The sequence below is a fragment of the Meles meles genome, chromosome 5 (genome assembly GCF_922984935.1).
Source record: "Meles meles chromosome 5, mMelMel3.1 paternal haplotype, whole genome shotgun sequence".
NCBI classification, from domain to species: Eukaryota; Metazoa; Chordata; class Mammalia; order Carnivora; family Mustelidae; genus Meles; species Meles meles.
The window spans coordinates 143,678,899-143,696,610 of record NC_060070.1 but is presented as its reverse complement, the minus strand read 5'-3'; the positions used below and the strand labels follow the sequence as shown (position 1 = coordinate 143,696,610).

The window sequence follows — 17,712 nt, the reverse complement described above, 5'->3', positions numbered from 1 at the left end:
CTGGGCAATGGTGCATGGGTATGGTATGGAACATTCCTTATTCCTTTGGTCCAGACAGCTTTTTTTTTTTTTTTTTTTAAAGATTTTATTTATTTATTTGACAGAGAGAGATCACAAGTAGATAGAGAGGCAGGCAGAGAGAGAGAGGGAAGCAGGCTCCCTGGTGAGCAGAGAGCCCGATGTGGGACTCGATCCCAGGACCCCGAGATCATGACCCGAGCCGAAGGCAGCGGCTTAACCCACTGAGCCACCCAGGTGCCCCCAGACAGCTTTTTTGAGCCTGGTGTCAGTGTGTACATCTGGAGTTCCCATCTCCTTTATGGCAAATTTCTGGATCCCTTAGAGTGCCTGAGGGGCACATATGCTTCCTGAAACCCACTCCATGGTTGTGCTTGTGAATGTGGGTAACATATTCTCTAGTCCCTACCTCGTTGAAGGCAGAAAGGCCCTTCTTCTTGCGACCCTTCTTTGTAGGAGCCATTCTGCTGGACCCTGGTTGGAAAGGAAATGTTGCTTCTTTTAATATTCTAGAATCAATATAGACGGCTTTTCTTTGAGATTGTAGTATTTTAGTGCATTATTTTGTTAACCAAAAAAGTATATGGCTTATTGGGTGGTCTGTTGGAGTTTTTAGGGGTTAGAACATAGGCCATTTGGGGCAGTTATTGACTCATGGATGTATGCATATGGAAGAAAGAAAGTAGGTATTTCATAATGTCTATAGAATTTGTGAAATACCATCATGTCAGCATTAACTCAAATAACTGAACTTTAGGAAACTTTGTTGAAAGTAGTCATGATTTGCTTGATATGGTTTCTGTAATTAGGTACATATTTAAAGAGATAAATTTCTAAAACTGTCTTATGTGTTTCTTCCTCCAATAGGGCATTCTTAGCAGGGTTACAGAATCTGTTAAGAATATTGTGCCAGGATGGTTACAAAGATACTTCAACAAGAATGAAGATGTATGTGGCTGCTCATCAGACACAAGAGAGGTTCCACAGTGGCCCGAAAATAGAGAAGATGATCATCTGGTCTTTGCCGATGAGGAGAGCTCTAATATTCATGATGGGAGAATCACTCCTGAGCCAACAGTCAGTAATACAGAAGGTACGTAGAATGTGAATATTTTGTTAGGTGTGATAGGTTTTCATAAACCTTTTCACATTCCCTTGCTGTAGTAAATCTCATTGGCTAGTACGTAAGCTCTATAGGAAGAGGGTGATGATCAGGTTCAAATGAGTTATCAGCTTTTTGCTTAGTAAGGGAGGTTGATGTATCAGTTAGGAATGCAAGCTCTGGGGTTAGACTTGGGTTTTGAATTTTCAGACCCATCAGCTGTCATGTGACTTTTTGGACAGGAGAGTCTGTTTTCCCCTCAGTATCCTCATAATTGTTTTGCTATAGGTCGTGGCACTAAGGCAACACTATATAAGTGTGAACTCTTACAGTGAAACTGTGATAATGCCTCCCCCAACCCTAGAATTTAGGTGTAGTATAACCGCAGTTGGCTCCTGTCCTTTCTGTAGCACCTCAGCTGGGTCATTTCATTAGTCTTAGAATTAAGTGAGCCTGCATTTTAACGGCTTGAATGTTTTTGGATCCTCTTACAGCATTTTGATGGGGTTTACAAATACTCAGTAGCTTCAGTATAATCCATGAACATGGCATATTTGGAAATATTATTCTGTCATTTCGCTGTATATAGTTTTTACAGCTTTATTGAGATACACTGTTTCACATCCCCATTTAAAGTGTACAGTTTAATGCAAAAGAATGAAACTGGACCACTTTCTAACACCATACACAAAATTAAACTCAAAATTGATCAAAGATCTAGATGTGAGCTTTACAACCATAAAAATCATAGAAGAGAGCATAGGCAGTAATTTCTCTGACATTGGTCATAGCTACATTTTTCTAGCTATGTCCCCTAAGGCAGGGGAAGCAAAAGCAAAAACTGTTAGGGCTACATCAAAATAAAAAGCCTTTGCACAACTAAGGAAACCATTAACACAACAAAAAGGTAACCTGCTTGAATGGGAGAAGATACTTGCAAATGCTATACCCAATAAGGGGTTAATGTCCAAAATATATAAAGAACTTCAGCAATTCAACACCAAAAAACTCCACAAACATTCCACCTAAAAAATGGACGTACAAAAAAAAAAAAAAAAGACATACGACCTGAGTAGACATTTTTCCAAAGAAGACATAAAGATAGCCAACAGACATATGAAAAGATGCTCGATATCAATCATCATCAGAAAAATGAAAATCAAAACCACTATGAGGTATCACCTCACACCTGTCAGAGTGGCTAAAATCAAAAAGACAAATAACAAGTGTTGGCAAGAATTTGGAGATAAAGGGACCCTTGTATACTGTTGGTGGGAGTGTGAATTGGTACAGCCACTGTGGAAAACATTGTGGAGGTGGAGGTTCCTCAGAAAATTAAAAGTAGAATTACCATAGGGTCCAGCAGTTCCACGACTGGGTATAAAGAAAAAGCACTAATCTAAAAAGATAACTTTTTATAATAATAATCTAAATAAATAATCTAAATAATCTTTTTTTAATAATAATCTAAAAAGATGCACTGCTGTGTTTATTACAGCATTGTTTATAACAGCCAAGATACAGAAGCAGTATAATTGTCCATCGATAGAGAATGGGTGAGGAAGATGTGGAGAACACACACACACACACACACACACACACACTCTGGAATGGTATGTGACCATAAGAAAAGATGAGATCATGCCATTTGCGACAACATACATGGACCTAGAGGGTATTGTGCTAAGCGAAATAAGTCAGAGAAATAAAGACAAAGCCATATGATTTCAGTCATGCGGAATCTAAAATACCAGATGAATACGCAAACAGAAAGCAGAATCAGAATGATCAATAGAGTGAACAAACTGCTGGTTGCTGAGGGGAGGGTGTATGGAGGTGGGCAAATACGTGAAGGCGGGCCGGAGATACAGGCTTCTAATTAGGGAGAAAAGTCACGGGGGTGAAAGGCACAGCATATAGTCAGTGTTGTTGTCATAGTGTTGAATGGCGACAGCTGGAAGCTGCACTTGAGAGCATCCCGTAATGTGTAAACTTGTTGAGTCATGTGTTGTACACCTGAAACTAATGTAATGTTGTGTGTGAACCTATACTCCAAAATTTAAAAAGATAAAGTGTTCAATTCAGTGGTTTTAAATATATTCACAGCGTTGTTAAACCGTCACCACAGTCGGTTTTAGGGCATTTTCATCACCATCCCTGTCACCACCCCCAAACCCTAGACCCATTAGTAGTCATTCCCCATCCCAGGCAACCACTGATTTGTCTTTGTCTCTCTGTAGATTTGCCTAGACTGGACATTTCATATAAATGGAGTCACAGAATATATGGTCCTTTGTTGACTGGCTTACTTCACTTAGCATGTTTTCAAGGTTCATCCAGCTTGTGGCATGCATCAGAGCTTCTTTTTATTGCCAGGCAATATTCCATGATAGAGATAAAACTCCATTCTGTTTATCCATTCATTAGTTACTGGACATTTGGGTTTTTCCACTTCTTGAACATGACGAATACTGCCGCCCTGAATATTCATGTGTGCAAGGTTTTGTGTGGCTATGTGCTTTCTTGTGTGTATACGTAGGAATAGAATTGCTAGGGCACATAGTAATTCTGACATTTTGAGGAATAATTGTTTTCCAAAGTGGATATATCATCTTGCCTTCCCACCGACAGTGTATGAAGATTATAATTTCTTTACATCCTCACCAACCTTTTTCATTTCTAAATGTTTTTTTTTTTTTTTTTAAAGATTTTATTTATTCACTTGACAGAGAGAGAGATCACAAGTAGGCAGAGAGGCAGGCAGAGAGAGAGGAGGAAGCAGGCTCCCCATGGAGCAGAGAGCCCGATGCGGGGCTCGATCCCAGGACCCTGAGACCATGACCCGAGCCGAAGGCAGCGGCTTAATCCACTGAGCCACCCAGGTGCCCTCTAAATGTTTTTTATAAAGTTAATTTTTTGTGGGTTTTTTTTGTAATCTCTACACCCAACATAGGGCTTGAACAACTCATGACCCTGAGATCAAGAGCCTGGGCTGACCCAGCCAGGCCATCCCTTTAATTTTTTTATTATAGCTCTTTTAGTGGGTTGAAGTGGCATCTTGTGGTTTTGATTTGCATTTCCATGATGACCAATAATACTGAGCATCTTACCATATGCTCATTGGCTGTTTGTATATCTTTGGAGAAATAACTATTCGCATCTCCTTTTTCCATTTTTAATTGGATTATTTGTCTTTCTATTGTTGAATTGGATGAGGTCATTGTATATTCTGGATGTAAGCCCCTTATCAGTGTAGGGTTTACAAATATTTTCCCTCTGTGGATTGTCTTTTTTACTTTCTTGATAGTGTTCTTTGAAGCACAAAAGTTCTTAATTTTTTTTTAAAGATTTTATTTATTTATTTGACAGAAACAGAGATCGCAAGTAGGCAGAGAAGCAGGTGGGGAGGGGAGCAGGCTCTCTGCTGAGCAGAGAGCGCATGCAATGTGGGACTCAATCCCAGGACCCTGAGACCATGACCTGAGCCAAAGGCAAAGGCTTAACCCACCAAGCCATGCATGCACCCTAAAAGTTTTTAATTTTGATGAAGTCCTGTTTATCTCTCCTTATGTTTCTTTATATATATTTTCTTTCACTATATGTTTTAGCTTATAAAAGTTTTCTGACTCTGTGTTGAAGTCTTGTCTTGCCTAAATAATTAAGGTGGTGTATGGCCTGTTAATTTTGGTGGATATAGTAACATCTTTTACTGCCTGATTTGCTTGTCGTGAAACCCAGTGAGAATGAAGTGGGCCTGAAAAAATGACTCCCAGTGTGGGCAAATGGCTTATCTAAGTTTTCTTAGTAATTCTTAGTTTGGCTTAATCTTTAAATGTTTGCTTATTTTTTGTTAGAATAACTTGGGAAGTTCTAATATCTATACTTTGGACAGATTTCTTTCAAATACATTACCAACAACCACCTTGAGGCTTTATCTAGTAGGTCTATGCTGACTGCCTTCATGTCATTGTTTCCTGGGCATTTAAGGGGGACTCTGGCTTCTCCTTTCGTTAGAGACTTCCAGTGTTCCCCGGCCAATATCCACAGTGACTGACACTATTTTCCATCTTAATGAGCATGCTTTTGAGGATTAACTATCTTGAAGATTTAATTTAATTCAGGGGTGAGATAAATGGAGTGTTTCTCATTTTACATCTGTAAAGTTCTTTTTTGCACGTGTTTGTATTTTCAGTAAGATAATGGAATTAATTCGGTGGTTTGCTGAGGTCATTTCCCACTTGGATTTTATTCATTATGTCACTAAGGTTATATCGTAGCTTTTCTGTTACATGTATAGTTACATGTATAGTATACATACCTTTGTGAGTTAGCGTCTAAAATTACCATGATTTCAAACTACCAAGATTTCAAACTGCGCAGCTAAGGAGGATAGTGCAGTGAAACCCCCACGTACCCATTACCCGGCTTCAAAGACAACCAACTTACGGCTGATCTTGTTTTCTCTGTTTGCACACTTATTCACCCTAACTTCTTTAATTATGTAGAAGCAAATCGTGAGCCACTTCTTTATAGTAATTTCAGGAACTTGATAGCATTTCCCACCTCATTCTTTTTTTTTTTTTTTTTAAGATTTTATTTATTTATTTGACAGAGAGAGACCACAAGTAGGCAGAGAGGCAGGCAGAGAGAGAGAGAGGGAAGCAGGCTCCCTGCTGAGCAGAGAGCCGGATGCAGGACTCGATCCCAGGACCTTGAGATCATGACCTGAGCTGAAGGCAGCGGCTTAACCCACTGAGCCACCCAGGTGCCCCTTCCCACCTCATTCTTACCTTAAATCTGAATCCTCCTCCTTTTTCTTTTCTTTCTTTTTTTTTTTTTTTAAGATTTTATGTATTTATTTGAGAGCAAGCATGAGTGTTGCGAGGGACAGAGGGTAAGGGAAAAGCAGGCTCCCCACTGAGCAGGGAGCCTAGTGAGAGGTTGTGGATGGTTACCCGAGCCAAACGCAGACACTTAACCAACTGAGCCACCCGTCTGCCCCAATCCTGCTCTTATCTTAAACTTTTAGTCCCAGATAGTTCTTTTCTGGGTATTGGATTATTCAGTAATTGTAATCACATAATATGTGATTTAAAATACCATTGATAACTCCCCAGTGTGATGAATATAGCTCTTACTAGAGAAAGAACTGTTTACTCTGAAACATTACATTTAAATTTCACAGTGCATTCTCAAAAAACAACTTAGACCTATCTGCTCTTAAAGTGGTGTCAGATTATTTGAAGCTTAAAATAATGGAAAGCTTAAAGCAGTCCTGAATGTTGTTTACTCAATATTAATTTTGCCAGTGTAACTTTTAATAGTAACTGGAGCTGGAGGGGATTGTGCATTCTTCAAATAGTACAGGGCAGTACGAACAGTTATAGAATCTGTGGTCCATTTAAAATCTGTTCTCTGCAGCTTTCTGCCTGTGTACTTCGTTGTGTTGACTGTCTTAATGATGGTGAGCCTTTGGGTGTCTGGATGTACCAGTAGATTTTCAGACTCTAGTGTCTATCTTAAGTGAACTTGATAAGAAATTATTACATATAAAACAATTTAAGGGGCACCTGGGTGACTCAGTGGGTTAAAGCCTCTGCCTTCGGCTCAGGTCATGATCCCAGGGTGCCAGGATCGAGCCCCGCATCGGGCTCTCTGCTCAGCGCAAGGGTCCCCGCCCCTCCCACCTGCCTGCCTCTCTGCCTACTTGTGATCTCTGGCAAATAAATAAATAAAATCTTTAAAAAAAAAAAAACTGCATTAAAAAAACCAATTTAAATGTTCTATTGGATTTTTAAAATATGGCTTTTCATGAATAGTGATTTTTTTTTTTTTAAAGATTTCATTTATTTATTTGACAGAGAAAGAGAGCAAGTGAGACAGCACAAGCAGGGGGAGCAGTGGAGGGAGAGGGAAAAGCAGGCTCTCCTTTGAGCAGGGAGCCCAGTATGGGTTTCGATCCCAGAACCCTAGGATCATGACCAGAGCCGAAGGCAAATGCTTAACTGACTGAGCTACCCAGATGCCCCTCTTTTGGTTAAATTCTAAGTGTTTTATTATTTCTCATGCCGTTGTTAATTGAGTTTTTTGTTTTCTTTACTTTTCTTTTTTCTTTCTTTCTTTCTTTTTTTAATTTTAGTTACATATTTGAGAGAGTGCAGGAGAGTGAGGTGAGGGAGAAGCAGACTCCCCACTGAGCAGGGAGTTTAATGCAGGGCTTGATCCTGGGTCTCCGGGATCATGACCTGAGCCGAAGGCAGATGCTTAACCCACTGGGCCACCCAGGCACCTCTGGAATTGTTTTCTTATTTTACTTTCCAGAATGTGCATTGTTAGTGTGTAGAAACAAGTCACTTTTGTGTAATCTGCTATTTCGCTGAATTTGTTTATTCCAGCAGGGTGTGTGTGTGTGTGTGTGTGTGTGTGTGTGTGTGTGTGCGTGTGTTAATGTATGTATGTGTGTAATATTTAGGAGTTTCTGCATATAAGCTGTATCATTTGGGAATAGAGATATTTTACTTCTTCTTTTCCAATTTGGATATCTTTCTTCTGCTTGCCTTACAACTCTGTCCAGAGCTTCCAGTACTAGTTAAATAGAAGTCAGTAGAGCAGGTGTCCTTGTCTTGTTCCTGATTTTAGAGGAAAATCTCTTTCACCACTGGGTTTGATATTAGCTGTGAGTTTTTCATATATGGCTTTTATTAAGTTGATGTTTCTTTCTAGTCCTAGTTAAGTGTTTTTAATCTGCATCTTATTTTTTGCATAATAGTACTCTAAAACTAATCCAGAATTGTTTTGTATTGCCTATGCTGTTAAGTATTTTTGAAGACCTACTTTCGGGAAGAAAATTACAGCATAGCAAATACGGTTCAGCAGTACCTTAAAGAACAGTAGAATCTTCTTACTGGGAAGAGTTAATCTTGGGATGTAAGGAATCATTCATCGTGAGGGTTTTAATATAATTCAGCATATTTATAGGTGAAGTGATCTTACAATTTTTTTCTTTCTGGTAGATATTTAATAGGCATTTACTAAAACTTAAAGTCCATTCTTCTTTATTTCATTTAGAACTTGGATTCTACTACTTCTATAACATGTTAGTCATCCAGAGTCCAGAATTACATGTAATGTGAAACATTAGAAACATTCCCATTAAAATCAGATATGAAATGGAAGCCCATTGTTACTATTTCTAGATATTAAAGATATAATTATAGAGGATGTCTATATATGTATAAGTATGGGGAAGAAGGAGGCAAAATGATCCTTGCCTGCCAGTAATACCCAGAAAACCTAAGCCAATTGATTAAACAAAACAAAACTTGTTAGACTAAGAGAATTGTAGAAGAGAAATTAATCACAAAATTAATATAGGAAAAAAACCCAATAACTCTTACTTACTTTCTACTGTCCAGTGCCCTTAATTCTGATTTCTGCCTGCCATGTTCTGCTTGGACTCCAATTTTCTCTTCCAGGTCCGGAAATGTACCTAGGTAGAGAGTGGGATAGCGATAGGGCTCACTTTTTGAGTTTTCTATTTATTTTGAGTTTTTCTGTTTTTGAGTGATTTCTATTGTCTGAAAGACGTCCATTTTGTTTAGTTTAATAATTATTTAAATTATAGTAGAAGGGCTAGTCTGGAGGCTTAGTTATTCTAGCCTAACTGTGAGTCTTTTTGTAAACTTGAAAAATGATTTTAAAGTTCTTGAAAATATACCTGAAGATGAATAGAGAGATTCTGAAAAAGAATAAGGGGAATGTGGGGGGTAGGTTGGAGTAACTTTTACAGTTACTAAATGTGTTCTAAAGTTAGAGTAGGTAAAACATTATCCTACTAGTACAGATATATCACTGGGGAAAGGAGTGAAAAGCCTTTTGGAACTTAGTATTGTGGTAGTGGTGGCTTCTCAATCAGTGATTAAAAGATAGCTTGTTTTAAGAAGATTATTTTAGAACATGAACAGGCTAACCATTTGGAAAACAATGAAGCCTGAATCATTCTGTCACTACTACATTATAACTGATTCCAGATGGACTCAAGATTAAACATTATATTGAAATAAAAGTGACAGTGCAGTACCAAAAAAAAAAAAATGAGTAAAATTTTTAATTTCTTACAGTCTTGGAATGGTAAAAGTCTTTGTAAACAAAGTGCAAGTTATTTTCTGTACTGTAAAAGACACCCATCAACAAAATGAATAGGTTCAACCAATGGTGAAAAATTATTTCAGATCATATCACAGGATCTTACTGATCAAAAATTAGATTTTAACTTACTTTATTAGTAAGAGGGACTATATCAGTAAGCAATTAATAGAAGAAATGTAAATGACCAATGAATATAGAGAAGGATGCTCAGTAGCCCTCTCATTTAAGTAAATCTAAGTAAAATAATGTTGCCATTTGACATAGTAGATTGACGGAAATCAAAAAAGGTTAATACCCAGGGTTAGGATGGCGGAAATGTACTTTGTCATTTGCTCTTTGTGGGAGTTTAGCTTGACAAGATCACAGTATGTCTCATAAGCAGAAACAAGCATATACTCCGATCAGTCCCCAGAGCAGTACCAATGTAACTGTTTATCCCACGGAATCTCATACCTTGGTTACTCAGGCAGCGCTAGGGGTTCAACTCAGGCTTACAGAATCAGATATTTCTGTGAGTAGCTTAAGAGTATCTGTTTAATAATTTCATGTTTCTGTTATAGTTTTAGAGAACTGTGGATTAATCCAAAAGAATATTCTGAAAAGCACGCAGATATCAGTGCATATATGTTTGATGGAGCATTGGGAAAATAATCACATAAATATAGTCAATGCCTGTGATAAAATACAACATGGTCTTTAAAGTGAATGCTTTGTATATAGAGACAGTTACATTGGTAAACAGAAAAGCAAGTCCTAGAACTGGATGCATGGTGTGATTATGTAATAAGGGACAACATTTATGTATGCATATAAAATATCTGGGAGGATACACAAATTTAATAGTAGTTGTGCTTGGAGGAAGACATCCTTTTTGTTTCATGACTTTCTTATATAGCTTCTTTGATTTTATTTTATACAAGCAAGTTTTATAATATCAATTCAAGGAAAAGAAAAGAATCATGCACTTTTAGAAGTTGTATGTGAACCCTGAAACATGGTTTGATACTCAGTTAAGTAAATTCATTGCAATTAGATGAAATCTTGTTTGGCTAAAGAATAGCCTAAATTGGGCTTATCATGGGAGGCTTCAGTGACTTGCATTGAACCTCTATTATATAGTATTTTTTTTTTTTTAGACTCCATTTGTTGTGATACTGTATTGCTTTTTCTAAGCTGTGTATTCATATATATATATATATATATTTTTTTTTTTTTTTTTTAAAGAACCCTCAACAACTAGTACTTCTTCAAATTACCCAGATGTATTAACAAGGCCTTCTCTTCATCGGAGCCATATGAATTTCTCCATGTTGGAATCTCCTGCATTACACTGTCAGCCCTCCACATCCTCGGCATTCCCAATTGGCAGTTCTGGATTTTCCCTTGTAAAGGAAATTAAAGATTCTACCTCTCAGCATGATGATGATAACATCTCAACTACCAGTGGTTTTTCTTCAAGAGCTTCTGATAAAGGTATTCTTGGCATTTGGTAGTGAAGTTAAATTTCGTGGGATAGGTTTTCTTCTGACTGGTAATTTCCATTTTCTTGTAATTAGTGTGCTTACTTGCAGTGCATATTTTTGTTTCAGATATAGCTGTTACGAAGAACACTTCCTTGCCACCTCTGTGGTCCCCAGAGGCTGAACGGACTCCTTCACTCTCACAGCACACTGCCACCAGCTCGAAAAAACCAGCATTCAACTTGACTGCCTTTGGAACACTTTCCCCTGTGAGTGTACTAATAGGATTTGATTTAATCACATTAGTTTTGAGTGTTTATTGCTCATAATTTATTGTTGTGTTTCTGTGCAGTCACTTGGGAATTCTTCAGTCCTTAAAACAAGTCAGCTTGGAGATTCTCCATTTTATCCTGGAAAAACAGTGTATGGTGGGGCAGCAGCTGCTGTAAGACAGCCTAAACTTCGAAACACAGCGTATCAGGTTGGTTTGAATAGGAGAAGGACTGAGAACTTAAAAATAATAATAGTAATAATAATTGACAAGTAACTCATGGACCTCAAGTGGAGTTGTGGTTTGGCTATTTTTTTTTTTTTTTTGGTAAAGTGATAGAACTGTGGGTTAGAAACATTCCTTTTATTTAGGGACTATTTGAACATTATTTTGACCCAAGTGAATATTTATTCATTACATTTGTGAGTGTGTTCTGTGCATCTGTGCTTTAGGAATTAATTTAGGAGTTAATATTCCTTTTTAAAAAAATTGAGGTGTACATTATGTTTAGTAAAACTTACCCTTATTAGAGTAATTAAATTTTAACAGAATACATACAGTCGTGTGCCCACTCTGCAAAGTATTGAATAAACATTTCCATCACCCCAAATGTTACCTTATGCCTCTCTGTAGTTGACCCCTCTTTCTGCTTTCCACCCTTTGGCAACCACTGATGTGTTTTCTTTCCCTGTAGTTTTGATGTTTCCAGAATATCATTTAAATTTGATCAATATAATTTCGAACCTTTTGAATATGGCTCATTCTACTCAGTGTAATGCATCTGAGATTAATACATATTTTTGCCTACATCAGTAATTCCTTTTATTGCTGAGGTGTAATTTGTTTATCCATTCCCTAGTGAAAGGATACTTGGGTTGCTTCTGATTTGGGGCATTTCTGATTAAAGTGGTTATGAACATTTTGTGTGAACATTCATTTTCATTTCTCTTGGGTAAATACCTAGAAGTTGGCTGCTGGGTCTTATGTTAAGTATACATTAAACTTTATAATAAATTGCCAGACTGTTTTCCAGAATGACTGGCACCACTTTGCATTCAGTTCTTGTTGTTTCTTTGGTTTTTCTTTTCTCTTTTTTAAAAAATTTAGCCATTCTGAGAGGCACGTAGTGGTAACTCCACATTGCTCTGGTTTTTATTTATGAAACTGAGCATCATTTTGTGTGCTTATTTGCCATAAATGTATCATCTTTGGTGAAACATCTGTTCAGATCTTTTGCCTGTTTTTTGTTTTAAAGATTTATTTATTTTTAGAGAGTGTGTGCACACATGTGAAACGGGAGAGGGGCAGGGGGAGGGATTCTCAAGCAGACCGCCAGCTGAGCTGGGAGCCCCATGTGGGCCTCCATCTCATGACCCAGAGATCATGTCCTGAGCCAACATCAAGAGTCAAGACACTCAACCAGCTGAGTAACCCATGCTCCCCTTGCCTCTTATTTAATAGGGTTGTTTTCTTATTAATGACTTCTGAGAGTATGTTATTCCTTTATTAAGTCCTTTGTTAGATATATGTTGTGCAAACCTGGCTTAAGTCTTTTGAAGAGAAGGTTTTTTACTTTTTTTTTTTTTTTTTAAGATTATTTATTTATTTATTTGACAGACAGAGATCACAAGTAGGCAGAGAGGCAGGCAGAGAGAGGAGGAAGCAGGCTCCCTACTGAGCAGAGAGCCCGATGCGGGGCTCGATCCCAGGACCCTGAGATCATGACCTGAGCCGAAGGCAGAGGCTCCAACCCACTGAGCCACCCAGGTGCCCCAAGGTTTTTACTTTTGATGGCATTTAGTATATTGGTTTTTTTTTCTTATATGGTTCATGCTTTTGGTGTAGTATGTAAGACATTTTTGTCTAAGCTAGGGTCACAGATTTTCTTCTGTGTTTTCTAGAGGCTTTATAGTTTGAGGTTTTAATTTAGGCTTCTGATCTCTTTTGAGTTAATTTTTGTCTGTGGTAGGTATCATGTCAGGAGGTAGGGATCACGATTTTTTTTTTTGACATAAGGGATGTTCAGTTTTTCTAGTACCATTTGCTGAAAAATTTATACATTCTATATTGATTTGCCTTTGCCTCTTTATTTGAAAATCAGTTGACCATATATGTGGCTCTGTTTCTTGACTTTCTATTATTTTCTATTTCTATGTATCCTTTGGCCAACTCAAAACTCTCTTGATTACTATAGCCTTCAGTTATCTTGAAATCACTAATGTGAGTCCTCCGACTTTATTCTTTTACAGGCTTTTTTGGGTTTCCTAGATCTTTTTCTTTTTCGTAATTTTAGAATCACATTACAATTTCTGCAATCTACTGGAATATTGATTAGCATTGCTTTGAATCTAAAGATGAATTTAGGGGAGAATATACATCTTAATAAACTTGAATCTCCCAATCCTTGAACATAGCATGGCTCTCCATTTACTTGTCTTTTTGAAATTTCTTTTATCGGTGTTTTGTAGTATTCATCATACAGAACTTGCACATATTTTGTTAGATTTATACTTAAGTTTTCATGTTGTTTGATACTAGTTGAGATATAATAACCCAAATAGTCTATTCAGTAAATTGAATACGCAGTTAAGATATCTTTCAGCAAAGAAAACTTCAGGCTCAGTTAACTTCCTTGGTGAATTCTACCAAATATTTTAAGAAAGAAAGAATACCAATTCTACACAAACTTTTTCATATAATAGGGCACCCTTCCCATCATATTTGTGAGGGCAGCATTACTCTGATACTGAAACAAACTAAAGAATAAAAACCATGAACATCTGCACAGATGCATAAAACACATTTGACAAAATTCAGTGTCCAACATGATAAAAATTTTCTGTAGCCTGGGGAGTAAATGGAAATCTCCTCAACCTGTTAAAGGGTATCTATAGAAAATCTTCAGCTAACATCATACTAGTGGTGAAAGACTGAGTACTCTTCTTCTCGTCAGGTCAGGAAGAGAACGAGGATATTTAATGCCGTGCTGCAGGTCTAGCCAACGCAGGAAGAAGAAATGCAAGGCATAGACATTGTGCTTATCTACGTAGACAAGCCTAAGAAATTAAAAAAAAAAGTTACCAGAACTTATAATTGAGTTTATTAGCAAGATCACAGAAGACAAGGTCAATATACAAAATCACTTGTATTTACATATGTATTAGCAAAGAACAAGTGGAAATTGATAACTTTTAAAAAAATAAATTCAGGGTGAATTCCACCATTCTGTGTTTTGCCTTTAAGAGTTTTTTGAAGCTCATAAAAATGGTTTTGTTGTGTATATTACTGTGCTTACTTTTACAGATTTTGACATTTTAAAGGTGGAGAAGTAATTATACTTGCAGTGTGTGGGCTTTTCGAGAAGGGAGTCTGTGTGAAGATGACAGTCCATAACAAACACAGCAATGGGATAGAAACAAGTATATATATATATATATTTTTTTTTTTTTAATTTTAAATTTAATTTTATTTTTTCAGTTTTCCAAGATTCATTGTTTATGCACAACACACAGTGCTCCACGCAATACGTTCCCTCCAAGATTTTGTTTTGTCTTTAGTTTCTTGCTTTCCTAATTGGAGGATGATTTCATGTATATAGTTAACAGTAATTAGGAGTTTTATTTCTGAAAGTGTTCACGAAGGGCAATATTTTGTTATTTTAGGAAGTGTTAACTGAATGTTAGGGTTACACAGGGAGCTTTTTCTAGAGCTTAACTGGATCTAGTACTCCTTTAAACATTTTTTTTTAAAGTTAAAATAATAGTTAAGCGTCTTAGTAGAAGATAAGATGATGCAAGCCTATGATTCATAGAATAGTCCAAGTCAGAGTGTATTCTTGCTATTTCTTCCTTTCTTACATTGAATCTTACAGTTTTTAATGATAAGTCGTTACATGCCTTTAAAATTTTCTCAGTACAGGCTTCCAAATGTTCTATCATTGATATTTGGGTTGAGTCTATTACTCCTTTCCCTAGAGTGTTAGAGCTGGGAGGTATAGTAAAGATTATCTAATTCAGTTCTGTTTTATTGATTAGCGAATTGAGGCCTTGAGTGGCCCGTGACAAGTAGAGTCCAGTGACAGGACAGACTATCATAATTTCTTAGAGGATTTTAATGTTGACCTCATGTTTGCCAAAGATTTTGGCCTGAACAGCAATCTTTAATGGGCATCCAGTTCTTAATAAAACTGTTAAAGAATACTTGCAGCTACTCTGAAAATGTCATTAAATGTTTGGTATCAGAGAAACATTATTTATAAATAGTTATTATGGTTCAATTTTTTGGATGTTATGAGCTATTTGTAGAAACTGCGTTATGTTTCGATTGTGATAATATCTTTATATCAAGCATTGCCAAATTGTTTTGTGGTAGTCATTTGGTTATTGGATTGTTGTAATGCATTCTTGAGCAAAGAAACAAAACAGAATACTAATTAGAATTTACTAATACTAATTAGAATTTATAATACTAATTAGAATTTGTAAACATTGCTTGTATATTAAAGGATACTTATCTATTCTTTATAAGGGGTTTTCCTTAACTCCATTTTTTTTTAAAAGATTTTATTTATTTATTTGACAGACAGATCACAAGCAGGCAGACAGGCAAGCAGAGAGAGAGAGGGAAGCAGGCTCCCCGTCCGGCAGAGAGCTGAGATCATGACCTGAGCCAAAGACAGAGGCGTAACTGACTGAGCCACCCAGGCGCCCCTTTAACTCCAATTTTAAGAAGGTTAAAGGTCATGAAGAAATAGCCTGAGTGTTTAAAATTTTTCTTATGTCAAAATTTGAAAAAGGAGTTAGTTTAAAAAATTTAAATTTCCTTTACAATAGATACTGTAGTCTCATTTAGTTATCTTGGAATTTAACCAATACCTAGAGTAATATTTTAATATAGTTCTCGTTAATTTAGTTCTCTCATTCATTTATTTATGTATTTTTAATTGAATTACAGTTGCTCCAATGTTGTCTTAGTTTTAGGTGTACAGCATAGTGATGGCACAGTGATTGAACAAGAAGTGTTCTTTGATGTAAATATCAGGGTTAAATGGCTCAAGGTAATGGTAACACTTTATAACAGTGATCTCACTTTTCCTACTTAAATTCACATAGCTTTAGATCTGTAGGTGTGGTGCGTGCTTATTTGTTTCTGATTGTAGAAGTAATTGGCTTTTCAGTAAAGGTATAAAGAAAAAAAGTTGAACTTCATGCTTAATGACACCACCCAGAGATAAATTGCTTTTACCACATTAATTTCGTTTCTCTTTGAATATCCATTCTGTTTGTAAATATTTTCATTTCCTGAAATACGAGCTTTAGAGTTAAGGGTCCAGAAAAATAATACAGTGTTCACTTTATAGGCACCAGTTAGAAGACAGATGAAAGCTAAGCAGCTCAATGCACAATCCTATGGTGTGACCAGTTCAACAGCTCGGCGAATATTGCAGTCTTTAGAGAAGATGTCAAGCCCTCTAGCGGTAAATTTTTAGAATCACATTTAAACGCAGGTGTGTTGACAATTTGAGTTTTGTAAAAAATCTTAATTTTGTTACTGTTTCAATATTAACAGGATGCAAAAAGAATTCCATCTGTTTCTTCTCCCCTGAATTCTGTAAGTTGACTTTTAAACCTTCTTTTAGAGATACATTTTTATATATTGGTGATGAAAGTCATACTTTTCAAAATTTCCAATTTATTCTAAGAGTATTTTTACTTTTTCAGCCTCTGGATAGGAGTGGAATAGATACCACTGCAGACTTTCAGGCCAAAAGGGAAAGGGTAAACCTTCTTCTGCATTTATTAAAGTTTCAGCAGTTTTGTTACATTTATTTTTAAGTTAGTAAATATACAAATTGAATTTGATAGTCATTAGGGAACATGTTTGAAAGATAAGATTGTTTTGCTTGGACATTGTAGCTTCTTATGAGGGCCTGCCTTAGTACAGATCTGTAAGTGCAGTAAATGCTCAGTCATAATTTTTTGGTTAATTGGCATTTCCGTTTTCAGCATCTTGGTAGTCTACCTTCCGATAAATAAAAGTGGGAGTAAACAGAGCATGAAGTGTTTAGTAATCATAGAAGTTCAGTGAACTAAAACCCTCATTGAGCATAGTTAGCTTTGTAAACTTTCCTCGTTAACAGGTCAAATTTGTGGTGTATAATAGAATTTCAGATTGCTAGATCTTTCATTAGTCAGCCCAAAATACTGTTTCAAGGTATGGGAGCTAATACAAAATAAAAGTTAGTATCTTGATAACACTTCTTGTGTTCTATTTGGTAAAAATTAGCTTTGGAGGTTACTGTGGGGAAAATGAAATGCTTAATAGAGTTAAAGAGGTGTATTTTTTGTTAGTTATACTTGTGGCTAGTTAAGAATCCTTCAAGAAAGCAGATTCCCAGATCCTATTTGTGAAAGCATTTATTGCAACACCAGTTTCCCCCAGGAGTAACTGATAGAATCATAGTTTTCTGACTTAACTGTGGGAACTATGTGTAAGATATTGGTAAATTATAATTATTTTCCCTGAAATTTTGCAGAGAAGGGGTAAAATTGAGGGCTATTGGACGAATAGTGTTGCTTTACAGTTTTTAGATGTTTGTAATCAGGCAAGAGGGAATCCATTATTGGCCACTGTGATAGGATTAATTTATGGCATTAGCTGCTTTTCTCAAACTCCTGGTTTATATCAGATTGTTTAAAAAGAAGTAAATGTAA

General features: G+C 36.5%; 1 protein-coding gene across 3 annotated transcripts in view; it reads left to right on the top strand.

Annotated features, from left to right (window-relative positions):
- Positions 1-17,712, top strand: part of NUP153 (nucleoporin 153) — a 71,535-nt gene that overhangs the window by 13,817 nt on the left and 40,006 nt on the right. For 2 of the 3 annotated variants that reach the window (XM_046004306.1, XM_046004308.1), the window contains exons 2-8: positions 886-1,111; positions 10,493-10,741; positions 10,858-10,997; positions 11,081-11,209; positions 16,359-16,475; positions 16,568-16,609; positions 16,720-16,776. In XM_046004306.1, the coding sequence (XP_045860262.1) occupies positions 886-1,111; positions 10,493-10,741; positions 10,858-10,997; positions 11,081-11,209; positions 16,359-16,475; positions 16,568-16,609; positions 16,720-16,776 (960 nt within the window). The remainder of the gene's footprint in view (positions 1-885; positions 1,112-10,492; positions 10,742-10,857; positions 10,998-11,080; positions 11,210-16,358; positions 16,476-16,567; positions 16,610-16,719; positions 16,777-17,712) is intronic. The other variant, XM_046004307.1, reaches the window with a different exon arrangement.